At 44.6% G+C, this 16,268-nt stretch overlaps 1 protein-coding gene across 1 annotated transcript in view; it reads right to left on the reverse strand.

The window, feature by feature from the left end:
* Positions 1–5,982: 5,982 nt before the first annotated feature.
* LOC121709518 (roundabout homolog 1-like) overlaps positions 5,983–16,268 on the reverse strand; it is a 183,581-nt gene continuing 173,295 nt past the window's right edge. Inside the window, 7 exon segments of the mRNA XM_042092955.1 lie at positions 5,983–7,876; positions 8,515–8,729; positions 9,117–9,344; positions 10,457–10,633; positions 11,272–11,837; positions 13,062–13,301; positions 15,450–15,594. Of these exon segments, the coding sequence (XP_041948889.1) occupies positions 7,862–7,876; positions 8,515–8,729; positions 9,117–9,344; positions 10,457–10,633; positions 11,272–11,837; positions 13,062–13,301; positions 15,450–15,594 (1,586 nt within the window). The 3' untranslated portion in view covers positions 5,983–7,861.

A 16,268-nucleotide genomic window follows, 5' to 3' on the forward strand; every position in this document is an offset into this window, starting at 1 on the left:
AAAATGCAAATAAAATATGTATGTGAACATATACGGACTGGTCTGGTTGAGTTATTTCTGACTATGATACTTAATGCACACAAATTTGGAATGTGCTCACTAAACCACCACATCTACTGTGCACAGGACACAGAGCTGAATAGAGGCTAAACAGGCATGACATGCTGATGATGGAAACAGCAAGAATTGACTGAAAATCAGAATCAAAATGGTCCCTCAGCAGTATAAGTGTTGACTTCTTGTAGCCTATGCAGGAACAGTTCACTCCTACACAGCCGATAGGGGATAAATAAGATGTAAGTGCTTTGCATACTGAGAGAGGCACTTGTGAAAATCTAGTGCTAGTCTATCTTCACCCACACACACTTCTGACTCAATGCCCCTGGTCACTGGGAAGGAGATAAAATGTTCTTAATCAAGCAAATTAATAAACAAACAAATAAATCACCACCATTTATTTATTTTGGATTAATCAGAGCCAGCAAATGCATCCTAACGCGACGAAATTAGCATGATTAATGCAGGGAAGAAACTAAGTGGTGATATGAAATTAAAATCATGTTTTCTTCTCTCAGCAATCACAACCACTCTTCACCTTAACGGCTTGCCAGCTCTGTGCGCTCTGCCTGAATTGATGGTGACACGAATTAGAGGGTATTAAACGCATGCAGAGGTGGATCAGCCAGTCTCTTGTTTACACAGTTGAGCGTCTGCACTAGCCAAAGCCAGATTTGCCCGATTTTATTTTAATGCACCACACCGATAGCAATTACCAATGCAGACTTGTCACACAGGGAAAAATGGTTACATTTGCATGTGGTCCAGGGCCATTCAGAGATTATTGCTAGTCATGAAGAACTGAATCTCAATAGATTCCTAGATGGTAGATTATATGTTGCCTAACAGAGAAAAACTAGCTCCCTCTAGTGGATAGGGTTAGACTTTTGTTTGTATCGGTATAGAAATTATTTTGGTATATCAGTTTGTTTGATCAGGTATTTGTCAAGATATCAACATATGTTTTTGATGAAGATTGCACATATCTGTGTGTGGGTGTGTGCGCGCGTGTGTGAACATGAGTAGTTAACAGTATTTGCTTTGGGTTTGCACAGTGTTATTACAGTATGTGTATATGTGACCTTGATCATTTATGTATTGTGGCCGCCCGGCCGTGCGAGACAGAATAGTGGGTCAACCAATTGGAACAAAGCAGTCAGACACAGAGGTTGCAGTGAACAAACTTAGGAATTTATTTATAATGTGTGGGGAAAAGGGATGGGGAGCAGAGGTCAACTCAAATCTTCACAGTGCTGGATCGAGGCAGTCAGAGGACTCGTGTCGGCTTCTGAGATAAAGGGGAGAGAGAGAGATGTTAGTGGGAAGTTCGGTCCCTGCCACTGACCGTGCCACCTAGCCCTCTTGGTTGTCATGGTGGGTTGTTCACGAATTCAGGCCCTCTTTCCTGTTCCAGACAAGCACAGACACCTGGGGGGGCCGGAGCTTCCTAAGGCACTGCTTTTGGGTAGTACCGCCCATCCAATACTATGCCTCTCATCTGCCTTTGCTGGCCTGTTTGTAGCCATGTGGGGCACTGATCCCCGACAGAGCCCTCACAGTATATATATATATATATATATATATGTGTGTTTGCATGATGAATGCCTGTCTATGTGCATCTGTGTGTGCATACTGTATGTTCACTGTGAGCCTTTCTGTTTATCAAGGTCAGGGATTTGAGTATATAGATGCTGAACATAATCAACACACATACACACATGCACACAGAGAGAGACACACGACACACACACACACACACACTGTCTGTCACAAATTGAATTTCAGTGTGAAAAGGATTCTGGAATGAAAACAGTTGGCCTTGAATGGGAGATGGCATCCGGTGAGCGGAAAATTGTTTCCACCACTGCTGTCAGACAAACAAGTCCACAGTCAGGCTCGCAGCAGGAAGATGACTACTTCAAAATGCTTTTCACCAGGAAGGGTTTATTAAAGGGCTTCATCTAAATCTGTTCTGTGAAAATGGGTAGCTTGTGGTCTAGTTGTGAAAAATGATCATGTCCACAACATATAACACAGTTCTGATTGGCCATCACTCACAAAGGGCCTTTGAGCATCAAATTGGTCTGTGCCGTAACAGGTTCACGTAGGAACTGTACACACACAGTTGATGTGTTTTACTTGTTACACGTGTCCTTAAAGAAAAATTCCGGTATTTAGCACTTTGAGTCCCTTTTCTGGTTTGTTTTGGATGAACTAGAGTGGTGGACACCAAAATTTTGACGATTGGTCCTGTCTCGACTTTTCTGACTCGTTTTGAATCGCCTTTGACTACTTAGAGTGGCTGCCAACAGGCTCCTAAAACATCACTTAACGTTCGTTTTCAAAACTGTGCAACTCACCGAGTGGTGAGAAAAGGGACTCAAAGTGCTAAATACCGGAATTTTCCTTTATGTCACAGCAGCCATTTCTTAATTATTTCTGCTAACCTATTTTTTGTGGTAATATTTCATGTAATGCTAATGCACTCTCTCTCTGTGTCTCTATCTATCTCCTTTTCACACACACACACACACACACATGCACATCTCCATAAACACCATTCAAACAGTTATAGCACTTTAGCTTAGCATTAGCTTAGACAGATGGTGGTACTAACAGCCTTTATTTCAAAGCAGCTGCTCTCCCTAGCCAGTGATCCTGCACAATGTGAGATGAGGGACACCGCTGTTTATTGATCCAGAGCTCAAGGAGACACAGCACAGGCAAGGGAAAACAGGCGTAAACACAAAGTTAGCAAATGCATAGCATTGTATGGTTGTGCAATGCTAAGACAACAGACAATCTTGCATCTGTAAAGATTATTTCACTTATGTGCGCTTATCTAACAATGCTTGTTAGATCTACTGTATACAGATCTATTAGTAGGATCTCAGCTTGTAGCCCATCACAATATTACAAAAAAAGACTTTCACCATACTAGCAGGCTAATGAATGACCACTAAGCATTTTACTCTAGCATCAGCTTTTGTTTGTTTTTCACCTTTCCCCTTTTGCTGTCCTTGTGTGGTGGTAGGTGTGAGTGAGTCCCTGTGGACACACAGACACTGTGTGACCTCCTGCCATCTCACCTGCAGGCTTTGCTAACTGAAATCACAAAGGGAGGTTCACACACTTTTGTTGAGCCATATGTAGCTCCATGTCTGCCTGTGGACTTCCTGCGCCCAAAAAAAATGATGATCAGATTCTTTAGATACTACTGATTATACAGTATATAGTAGGCTACTATATATTGGTTATACTGAATAGGTAGTGTTTAAAAAAGTTCCAATTTTTTAATGAATATTTTACATGTGTGTGTGCAGGGGCGCTGCTCTGTGGGGACCCCCTGTCAGTGCTGGGCCCTTTGAATCGTCCTAACCCCCAACCCCCACTGGCGCCCCTGTGTGTGTGCGTATATATTTGTCCAGAAAATGTCCTCCAATGTATTCTTCCATTTTTTTCTTGCATTCTATGTGTGGCATTGTCAGAGTGCAAGACATACCACATTGTCGTGGTGCCATGGGGAATGTTGGGTCTCTCTGACAGATAACAAAAACAAAGCTTTCTTCGTGCTCATCGTGACAATAGAGAAAACAAACCCAAACATGCGGGTCTTTGTTGAGGGTTAATTCACTGGAACGTTGGAAACACTGTGTGTGTGTGTGTGTGTGCGTGTGTGTGTGTGTATGTCCCCAAAATGGCTGATGGGAGGAAATGATTGGGCAATTAGCAGCCTTTCCCTCTCTTCCTGTGCAGTTTAATTGCACAAGGCAATGGCACACTGTGTGTCTCTCTGAGTGTGTATGTGTGTGTGTGTGTGTAGGGGGGCAGGGGGGTGCGGTAAATCTCTTATGTCATTGTTTAATTGACTCTGCGATGAAGCAGTCTTGGCGGGGACAGGTTTAATCCGTGACGCTGGCGTTTAATTTCGTGGGCAGTGGGCAGGGAGGCAGGGAAGGGGGATTAGGAGGCTCTCCCATGGAGCGCTGTCTTATCACAGGCTGGTTGCCCACACTGGCTACACTTGCTAGCTCGGTTTTGGGTGGAAAAAAAGGGAAAGTAGTCCTCAAATGCGCCATAGAAAAAGACCAAAAAAAAAGATCCATGTTTTTCTTTACTCTTTTAGCCTTTATCCATAGGAGTAGAAATGTTAGAACCAATCCTGCCAACAAAAATGAAGGACTAAAATCTGAGCTAAATTCATTTGATTCGTTCAATAACATTTCTATCAGACTCAGTTTATGAATGTTATGCATGTATATGTGTGTCTGTTTGTTTGATTATTTATTTGCTAGGATTGTTGTCATGATTATGTAGTCAACCTACAGTAGATGCTGATCCTTGTTGGGAAACACTGCCAGCTTGCTAGCATCTCCACTTTCACAGGATGGAGTTTGTTTCCAAGTCGGTAGATGACGAGTTAAAAGGTGTGTGTGTGTGTGTGTGTGTGTGTGTGTGTGTGTGTGTGTGTGTGTGTGTGTGTGTGTGTGTGTGTGTGTGTGTGTGCTGGCACAGCTGTCTCCGCACACTCGTAATGAAGATGGATGGGCCGTGTTTATTTGCTGACGCTGACAGGACACGTGGAGTCGAGCTTGAGCCGCGCCGAGTCGGAGCCCGCAGGCCACGGTCATCCATCATCACGTGGCACGCCTCATCATCAGAGCAGAGGAGAGAGGACATCAGCTCACAGAACACACACCAGAAACAAACCACAGACAGACGATTAACTTAACAAGGGGTCATAACCCCCCCCCCAACAGACACACACACGCCTTTTCATGGCATATTAAACAAAACAGAGGGTCCGAAGACAAGGCCTTGTTGTGCGTTTTAAATGCTGGTCCGTTCCACACCAACACACACACACATCCGGCACTGAATTTTAAGATTGGAAAATATATATTTTTTCTCGCTCTCTAGCAGTGAAAATGTTTTTCTTCCTGCACAAAACAGCTGTTGAATTTTTGACTTTGAAAAACACATTTTGACAAGCTTGAAGGAAGCCAAGACATGCCTGCTTTAAATGGTCCCAGTGGGAAACCAAATGAGTCAGTGACTGTGCTAGCCGGTCTGCAGGAGTTGGACGGCTGTGCTGTAACACTGAATTACCCTTGCGTCACCAATTGAGAGACCGGAGCGTGGAGGGCACTGAGGTCTGGACGGGTCTGGTCAGGTTAATGACTGACTAAGTGCCCACGCGTGACCCAGGCAGCAGATGTTAATGGATATGACCTTCAGGAGTCTGACGTCACTGCTTCCGAAACCAGAGGCTCTTTCAACGGCAGGCCTCCATACTCAGGGTCCCTCAACCCTAAGGCTTCACCACCACACTCAGCACTGAGTTGGGCAAGCTGCTGGGAAAAGCTGGGCCCAGACTCCTAGGGGACCAGACAGGTGCAATGACTAAAGCAAGTGTTTGTGTTAGAAACACAAACACAAGTGAGCATGCAATAGTAGGCAGTCTGTTTTCATTTTTTAGAGCATGGCAAAGGTTTCAACATGACAGTTTTATGAATGTTGTCAGTTATGTTGATAAAATATATTATTAATATATATTTTTGAGGACGGCATAAAGCCTGTCTGACTGGGAATAATAGTGAACTATGCCGGACCACATGTAACACATAGCACACTGAACTGTCAGTGTTAATATGAACCTTCATTTTTCATCACATACCACACACACCCACACCCACCCACACACACAGCACACCTGTAATCGCCTCTCGGCATGTGGCAGCACACAGATGTTCTCCTGCTAAAAAATGCCATTGTTTGAGTGAGCTTAATTAAAGCAAGTGGATTGCATTATGCACATCCAAAGACAACCTTCTCCTCCTAGTAAATTAGATCAGTTTCATGAAGAACGCTCACCACCTAGTGAGAGAGAGAACAATACAACATAGTACTAGGCACACAAAAAGGTTGCATTTGAAGTTCTTTTAATAATAAATAATATGGAAAAATGACATTTTTTTGTTTTGTTTCATTTTTTGAAATACAAGATTCCCAGTAATGAAAAGTTATGACTGACATTAAAGCGGTTGTGTCTTTTTTTTCTTTCTTTCTTTTCAAACATGGTAAACTCCGAACAAAGATGGACAGCACATATTTCCGCTAGGGAACAACACTTCACACGTTTCCTTTCATTCACTCACTCCAAAAAAAGCCGTAGTATTTCTTTTTTTTTTTATTTTACTGCAAAAGCCTTGACCTTGAGAAGGTCAGCCAACTCCAGCACTGCCAGTGAGCAGCCCCCGTGCTACAGTCACAAGAGCAGGTGGAGCCGTGAGTGAAAAAAGTCACATCAAAGAGAAAGAATCCCACCTTTCCATCTTTCACCACCCTCTTCTCTTCTGTCCGTGCTGTTCCCAACTAGGTAGCTTTCACGTGGAAACAACAGATAGACCAAACTGAATGACTCACAATGACATCTGCGTAGAGATCCATAAAGTCCAATAGGAAAGGCAGAGAAATGTCCCCATAAGTTGCTACTAGTTTATGAGGACTGTTGAATGAAGTGATAAACCAGTGCACCTCTTCTCTTGGAGGGGGACTTCATGTAACACCCCCCCCCCCCCCCACCCCCACACACACACACACACACCGTCACCCCTCCTGTGCCCAATAACAAAATGGAAAAGAGACTCCATGCCACACCTCAGCTCTCACTTGCTTTTTCTAGACATATTGCCCGTTGCCCTTTTCTTCATAATCACAATCATTAAGTGCATTTCTACACAATTCCTACATCTGATTCATGTTGGATACTGCACTGTGAAACTGCAAGTAATGACATGGCAAACTAGTTTTTCTTCTTTTCTCTCTCTCTTTCTTTCTTTCTTTCTTTCTTTCTTTCTTTCTTTCTTTCTTTCTTTCTTCTTCCTTCCTCTACTTTAAAGTTGGATCCGCTCTTAGGTAACATGTAATCTAATATCCACGTAATCTCATGAAACTCTAACCAAACAGTGGAGTCTCAGTTCCATTCTGGTAATATCCAGACATTAATATAAGACAATACTCTTTCATCATACAAACACAATTATTGACAAGACTCCTTGTGTCTGTTCCTCCATAACTGTGGAACATTCCATAGTTAACAATAAATGACTTAAAATAAAGTTAAGTGATTGTGCTTTTAAAACCAATGTAAGACAAAAGAACATACATCAACAATAACAACATCGATAAAAATAAATTCAAAACAGTGCATTAGAAAAAGGGAAATCCAAATGGCTGCACTTCTTAATAGTGAACTGACCAATTTACAACAATTATACTTTTGACCAAATATTTTATACAGTCAAATAAATGGTTGAGAAAGCAAAAAAGGAAGATCAATTTGAAGTACTATACCACCGAGTGGGACTGAAAAACATTCTTCTGTATATAACAATGGTCTGCAGCTCCCAAAACATCTTTAATACACATGAACATCAGTACTTTGGAGGGCTTCACTGAATGACTGCCATTGCAAGCAACTAAATCAGCAACTGAACATTTCCAAAAATGTAGATGGTACCTTTATAAGAGGAGGTCCTCCATTTGGACAGGAAAAGTACATTCAGTTACTTGTTAACACATTATAAATAAAGAAAATAAAAAATAAAAATAAAATAATGAAGAAAATGACACATTAATCATGGGTCAGTTTTCAGTTTTCTTTTGTAAAATGTCATGTACATGATGTTGACCGGACTTTCAGTGGTTGGCATTCAAGTCCAGAGGGGGAGAACAGGGTCATTCTTTCCAGCGGTGACCTGGAAGTACTTCCTCTGGTCTACACTGTATGTGTTGTGGTCCCTCAGCTTTCCAAAAGCTGCAAACAAAACAAGCAAAACTCAACATTAGTGAGCTAGTGATAGCCTACAAATACACAGTGATTACTGTGATTATTATTCTTAAAATTACATCCACATGTCGTATGTAGCTAATCAGTGAGTCCTAGTTAAGTGCCATACTTGATTTGAATGCACTTAGTCAATCAAGGTTTGTGGAAAAAAACACATCAGCTAGAGTGTAAGATACATAAACTCAGCTCATTCTGAATCTAACACTTAACTTACAATAGTCTATAGAATGAATCAAGGGATTAATAGCAAATATTTGTCAAACAAATATGTATACATTTGTGGAATTTGTGTCTAATAGTCTACATATATAAAAGTGTTTAACAGTCTACACTGAAATGAGAGAAAAGAATATGCTAATTTAGCATGAACCAGTTTAATATACTACTTCTTAAAATTATGGAGCCAGATATGGAGAAGGTCTAGGACTAAATCATCTGTTATTGTCATTTTGAAATGAAATTGTTATTTTTGCACCCACTACTGTACACACACATGATGGTAGAAATGAAGCTGCAAAGCTGCAGGACATGACCCTGTGAAGTGAACTTAATGCACTGAGCTCCAGGGTGCTGCTAGCCTGGCTTTGCATGGCTTAGTAGTGTACCTCTAGCTCCTCTTCCTCATGCTGGAAAGCCCCCATGCTGGGCAGCGCTGTGTCTGCAGGGTTCCTGCGCGACCCTGGACCCCCCTCGGTGCCTCTCCTGCGGCCCCCAGAGCTACGGGACGACATGGAGCTGGAGGAGCTGGGTGCCCCTTCCCTCTGGCCCTGCACCGAGGGGAAGCTGGGCCGACTGTAGGGGGGGATGTCCTCTGCTACCGCTGCAGACAGATGGGGGAGAGGATGTTAGGAGACATTGGAGACGATTACATGGAAAATAGGTTTATATTACAATCCAATATGTATACAGTATGTTTACAACGAACTGACCAACACACACACACACACACACACACACACACACACACACACACACACACACACACACACACACTGATGCATAAACTCACACAAACACCCAGACACACTCACCTGGATACTAGATAGAGAGGGAGGGAGAGAGAGAGAGAGAGAGAGAGAGAGAGAGAGAGAGAGAGAGAGAGAGAGAGAGAGAGAGAGAGAGAGAGAGAAAGAAAGAGATAGAAAGCAAGGTAGACAGAAAGACACACACACACATACTGAAAAAGTGTAACATGCAAACAGCGCACCTGGGTGCTGGCGGACTTTGCTGGCCTTGTGGTTCTGGTGTCGGTCGTGGCCATCGCGCCTCTCCACCGAGCCCTCTCTGGTGCGGTAGCCCCCAGCGCTGCCCCTCCTCTCGCGCCCGTCTCCACAGCCCATTTTGGGCAGCGTGGCGCCCCTCACCTCGTAGCCACCCCGCGAGTTGTGTGTGGGGGACTTGACCCCCGCTGCAGGGCCAAGAGATAGAGCAGTGTCTGCGGGAGAACAACAAACACACAAATGGGCGTTTACTGTTTGTTTACATGGGTAAAAAACAAACAAACCAAGACTTAATATGACCTAATAGTACTAATTATTAGTATAAGCAATTCCTAAGAGAAGCATTAATTTATTAAATAAAAAAATGGAGGTAACACTTGGATGTTCTACCACAGACTACAGTAGATGCTCAGATTATTAACACTGGCAATATCTGTTGACACTCTGTTATATACAATGTATGGTTAAGGCTAAGGTTAGGGTTTGGATTGGGCTAAAGGGATGTTCAGTAATTGTTCAACAACAATTTTACATACTTGAATCTTAACAGATGATCTGTTAAGTCTCTGTGGGCAGACTATCCAAGTAAAATGTTACCAAAACGGATCATATTTGTAACCATATTTGTTAATGTAGAAAGTCCATAGATAATGAAATAAAGTTTTCTCTGAAGTAAGTGACTCAGAATTTACATCATGTCTATCCAGACAGAAGAGTTGTTGGCATAGCAACAACCATTTGATCTCAAAAGAGCACTTATGGGTCTTTGTGTTGTCTATGCTATGACACACATATACAACCTGTTTTAGAGACCTGTAGACTGCTTTCATAACACTGTTATTGCACACAGGTCATCTGGATGGTCCAGAGCTACTGTACATTTTCAGCAAGCTGCCTCAACCATCACACACTTTCAAATCATGTTTGCGAAATAGAGAGTTCCAGAATATACTATTCAAGCTTTCCAATTACAGCATTATATTGCTGCGTCTGCCATATTGATGACCTGATGACCACATTGACATTGACATGACAATGGTGTTCAGAGTCAAAACAGCAGATGGAGATGAACAACACAATGTTTTGCCCTGCGATTCACTAGTGAAGCTGTTCATGACCAGGGCTTGGGAGAGCTGTGGGGCCTTCTATGGTCAGCTGGATACCTCTGGACCCAACTGGCTAAAAGAGGCTTATGGAGCCGCATGGCTAAAACAGGCTAAAACAGTCTAAAGGATCCATTTGGCTAACACAGGCTAAAGGAGCCGCATGGCTAAAACAGGCTAAATAAAACTCCTTGAATCCATGAATATGTGGCCGGTCCTCTTACCATCAGTGAAGCCATCTCTCTGCTGGCCCTGGTGCTGTGAGTGTTGCTGCTGTTGCTGCTGCTGCTGCTGGTGGTGTTTGTGCTTCCTAGGAGGGCGCTTCTGCATGACAGCCGTGCTCACGTTACTGTCCGTAGACACTGGGCTGCTGGGCCGGTGGCCCACATGGTACCGCTGTCCTGATGTGGGGAGAGACAGCACTGGGTCAGAACCATCAACTTTGATCTAGTATCAATAGACATATTCAAATGTGCATTCTTATTTAATCGATTGTAGATATAGCACTGTTGAAATCAGAGCGCAAGTTGTTCAGGATAAAAGCCAACTGATGCCAAATGATGGCGCTGAGATGAGACTTTTTATTATAACACATCAATGGAAGAAAGCATATATAAAGCATTTTGGTTTGACCCAAGGTCCCAGATATCACAGAAATACAGTGAAGTTCAATAAGACTGAAGTTAATCTTTAGCCGAACTTAGTTTGGAAGATTCAGTGCTTTGCGCTGTGACCGAATTACGGATGTTGTTTACTGAAATTGGATGTAGGCTTTGCTGTCACACCATTGCTCTGTGAAATATAATACAAAATCGGACGACTTAGTGGTGTAATGGAGGATAAGTAATTATGTATCAACTATTATGCTCATTTTGCCATCCTGCACAATCCAATTTTCTGGTTTGTGGGATTTGCAGGTGCCTCTAAGCATGCAGTTTAGATTAGACTTTATTATTACCTTCGGTCTCTCTCACTTAAAAGCACCTGTAGGCTCTCCCTGTGATCCACCACCCCGCCCCATCCCACCCCAGACACTCACCCCCGGGTCCTGCGCCCTCCTCGGGATACCGCGCCACCTTGAGGCCGGTGTACTCGGCGGCGGTGGCCACGGCGTGGGCGAAGTCGGCGTCGGTGAAGAAGGAGCCATCGGAGGAGCTGACGGCGCTGGAGCGGCCCGACGAGGCGTTGTCCTCCTCCGAGGCAGAGCCCCAGCCGTTGATCATGGAGCCCGTCACCGAGCTCTCCAGGTCCCCCGTGCTGGAGGCGGGCGTCTGCTGCTGGTCCAGCCCACGCAGGTGCAGCCGTCGCTGGGCTGCCTGCTGGGAGCCTGGCCCCCCCTGCTGCTGCTGCTGCCCAGAGCTGTGGTGGTGGTGGTGGTGGTGGTGGTGTTGGTTGTGGTGGTGCTGCTGCTGCTGCTGGTGGTGGTGGTGTGGCTGGGCATAACCACTCTGGGCCCTTGAATCTGCCTCATCTTCATCCTCGTTGAGCTCCTCCTCTTCCTCGTCCAGCCCATCAGTGTCCAGCGCCAAGGGACTGGAGATGTATCCATAAGTGTGTGGGGGGGAGAGAGGTCGGGGCGGGGGTGGGGGACTGGCTACGTGACGCCTGAGATCCAAGGGAAAAACAAAGAATTTAAACTCAAAGGCTGAGATTGAATTACCTTTTTTCTTAATTTTGTCCTTTTTGACCTTCCTCCCTCACCGTACCCTGACTTTGACTCCTCTTTGTGAAGCGTTTGACGATTCCTCCCTAATGACATGGCACCTGTGCTAGCGCTAGCCATCTGACTGCTGAGAAGGGGTTGGCGCTGCCGTGTGCCACCTTGAAAGTGAGAATGGAGCTTTGCCACATGCCCACACATCTGAGCGCAAAAATGAGCCACATTTCAGCTCCGACTCCAGGGCTGTGGAGTAACACCTCAGCCGAGCGATCCAATAAATCAGACCTGAGCCTGCTCTCCCTCTCTTTCTCTCTCTCTCTCTTTCTTTCTCTCACACACTCACTCTTTCTTTCTCCCCATTTATGCCTTACTCTCTCTCTAACCCCCCAATCTCTCTCTCCCTCTCTAACTCTTTCTCCATCTCTCTCTCTCAGTCTCTCTCCCCATCTCTCTCTCCCTTTCTAACTCTTTCTCCATCTCAATCTCTTTCTCCCTCTCCCCATCTCTCTCTCTCTCCCTCTTTCTCTCTCTCCTTTTCTAACTCTTTCTCTTTCTCCATCTCTCCCTGCATTTCTCCAGAGAGAGCCAGGCTATTTGCTATGCTCACTACACACACTCTACCTGACACTCATCAGCTATAGTGGCCATGCCAAGGGCACGTGCTCAGTGCCAAGGGAGTTGGGCACTCCGTACTCATATACCCTATCCGGATGATTTACTGTGGCATTTAGATGATGCCCTCATCCAAAGGAACTAAGAGCGGAGGGAAGAGGCACGTTTTATGGGCATGAATCCCCTGGACTTGGCATCAACACTGCCTGGCACTACAAGGTGCTTTTGACAACTTATTGAAGATAAAAACAAATAAAAACTAAACAAAAAGTACTATGCTTGAAAGGATACAATACGAAAAGTTAATTGAAATATAGTAATACTAATGCTGAATACTGTATTCAATTCAATTCAACTGCACTCAATAACTTTGTAGTGGAGATGACTATTTTTCGCTATTCTTGAAGGTGCTGGTCTTTTTTAGGTCTTTTTGTTTTCGCTAACTTGGTATCCTTGGACTATTACTCTTTCCTCTAGCATTCAAGGTGATCGAAATCGTCGTGTAGCTGAAAATGTGTGTGTGTATAAAAACGAAGAGAAGAGAAGAGTGTGCACACCTGCGGTCATCGTGGCCGTTGTGCAGGCCCGCGCAGTGCTCCCCCAGCGGGGAGGGGGTGAGGGTGGCCGTTGACTGGTGGCTGTAGGACACGCCGGCGGGAGAGGAGGCGGCTCCGCGCACAGGCGGAGTGGGGCATCTCTCCATGCCCTCTTCCTCCTCCTCCTCTTCCTCCTGCATGCCTCCCGAGTGCAGGTACATGCGCGAAGGGAGCATGGGACAGGAGGCGTCCGGCTCAAAGCTGAGGACACCAGGGAGGAGAGAGAGAGAGCATGTGAGCAGCCAGGACAAAGTGAATATTATGACCTCACAATGAACCCCCTATTAGCAAAAATCCATTGGCCCTGTGTCATTTTGGCCTGCACTTACATTCTTCAGCAGTAGGGCACTCTCTGCTGGATTAAGATGGAGTGCACGAGTTCAGCCAGGGCATATTCAACATGATACCCAGATACCAATGAGGGTGAATTTGTGTAATGACTCTCTGAAGGCTTATTTCATCATTTCAGGACTACCAATTGCTAGGAGGTGTGTGGAGGTGTTGCTGATCTTGTGTATGTCGGTGTATTTCAGTATGTTTTGTATGGATATTGTGTATTTGATTCTTCAGTAATAACATTATTATGACCACCATTATTCTTTCTTTTTCGCATGTCCAAATTTCCGTCAAGGATTCCCGGGACACTGAAAGACCGGGGTACACGAAACTTGGTGGGCATTTAACCCCACATGGATAGCATGGAACCATCGTTTTTCATTTTGATCTGTAGCCCCCCCCCCCCCCCCCCCCCCCCCCCCGCTGGACTGGACCCCCCGAAAGGAGGGTAGGGCAGACACAGTTTTCTGTGAATATCTCGAGAACCGTAGGGTTTAGGAGGACCATTTTTTTTGTATGTTGATCTCAAGGGGCCATGTCAACCCATTCCATAACCACTCATTTCATGTATAGCGCCACCTAGTTAAACACAATCGCAGGTATCTGTGACCTAACATAGTCAATTGGAAATTGGAAGTGTAGGATCATTATAACACCCTCTGAATGCACACCAAGTTTCGTGGAATTCCGTTCATGGGGGGCCACACAATAAATTAATTTATGTTACTATACACCAACTGGCCTGTAGGTGGACGGAGACAGTTTTCTGTGAATATCTCGAGGGGGGAATAACTGTAGGGCCTAGGAGGTCCACCTTTTTTGTATGTTGGTCTTAAGGGGGCATGTCAACCCATCCCATTACCACTTATTTCATGTATAGCGCCACCTAGTTAAAAATTAAAAAGCAAAAAATTAGGTGTTTTCATCAAAATATCTCTGGCTGACATGCTCAAAACTGCACGAAATTGAAAGTGTAGGATCATTACAACACCTTCCGAATGCATGCCAAGTTTTGTGAACTTTCGTTCATGGGGGGCCTTACAATAAAATGATTTATGTGTACATTTAGTGACCGTACACCAACAAGGATTCCCGGGACACTGAAAGACCGGGGTACACGAAACTTGGTGGGCATGTAACCCCACATGGATAGCATGGAACCATCGTTTTTCGTTTTGATCTGTAGCCCCCCCGCTGGACTGGACCCCCCGAAAGGAGGGTAGGGCAGACACAGTTTTCTGTGAATATCTTGAGAACCGTAGGGCCTAGGATGACCAATTTTTTCTGTATGTTTGCCTCCAGGGGTCATGTTAACCCATTCCATGTGCATACATTCACAGTAATCATACGTATGACACATACTCACACAGTAGACATATGTACGCATGCATGCACATGCACAAACATACATCCGCAGACAAACACACAAGCACGCACACACACACACACACACACACACACACACACACACACACACACACACACACACACACATAAACATAAACGTGTGCACGCACACATGCACACAATTCAAGAATTTCTCAGAAATGAAATTATGAACAGGCAAGATGGGAGTGGGGTTGTATAAAATGAATTTTATATGTGAAATCTATGAACTAATCATGTTTTGGTACTTATTGTCTAGCAGATACCAGTGAGAATTGAGTGTGGATAATGCAATTTAGTGAGACAGTTAGAATCATATAGGCCTTTCAGCGTGATTTATTTTTGTGGAAAAAATGTGCTGGACTGGGCGGCGGTCATATTTTGTACCGCTCTGCGGTACATCTAGTTTATCTATTTTTTGTGTGTGAGTGTCTATTATATGCTTATGTGTGTTTGTTTGTGTGTGTGTGTGTGTGTGTGTGTGTGTGTGTGTGTGTATGTGTGTGTGTGTGTGTGTGTGTGTGTGTGTGTGTGTGTGTGTTTGTTTGTATGTATGTATGTCTGTGTGTGTGTGTGTGTGTGTATGTGTATGTGTGTGTGTGTGTGTTTGTTTGTCCGTAGCCTCACCTCTTGTCTGTGTGCATTAAGTAGTCCTCTGAGCTGTGGCTGGGAGGAGGGTTGGCAGGGGGAGGAGGCAGTGGCTCTCCCCAGGTCACTGAGCTCTGCTTGGGCAGCTTCGGAGTGCGTGATCCCTTCTTGTGGTTCTGGCTCCCTGGAGGACAAAGTTATGACACTTAATACACAGAGGCTCACTTCCTCCCTCCCTCTCTATCTCTCTCCCCCTCTCTCTCACACTCACACACACACACACACACACACACACACACACACACACACACACACAGATCTCCACATGATGATACAACAACTGCAGCAATCACTGCCTCTGCAGCCGTCCATGTTTACTGTCTGTCAGTTAAGCCAGATTTCTTACTGCATTAGGCATGGCTAATCATACCATTTCAAATTCCAGCTAATATTTCATGGATGCAAAGCAGCCGTGTAGCGAGCTGGCATCGGCCCAGAGAAGACCCATATTTAAAATTAGGCAATCAACATGTGTGTAGCAGTAGCATGCACACACACACACACACACACTCACGGAGGAAGAGTGAGGCATGTAATCACATTGCTGAGGCGCGCATACAATTAGTGTGTCACTCAGACACATGCAAATGTCAGATAATCACAAGTGCGGCATCACACAGGAGGATGATGGCTGCTGATGAAAACATGCCTTTTTAAAGCTGTACGAATGTTGCTACAACACACTGGATACAGATTGGTGCTGTGGTACTTGGTTGTGTCTGTGTGTCTTTTTGTGTGTGTGTGTGTGTGTGTGTGTGTGTGTGTCAGCTAATCACAACTGCAGCATCACACAGGAGG

The sequence above is a fragment of the Alosa sapidissima genome, chromosome 5 (assembly GCF_018492685.1).
Source record: "Alosa sapidissima isolate fAloSap1 chromosome 5, fAloSap1.pri, whole genome shotgun sequence".
Taxonomy (NCBI): Eukaryota; Metazoa; Chordata; class Actinopteri; order Clupeiformes; family Clupeidae; genus Alosa; species Alosa sapidissima.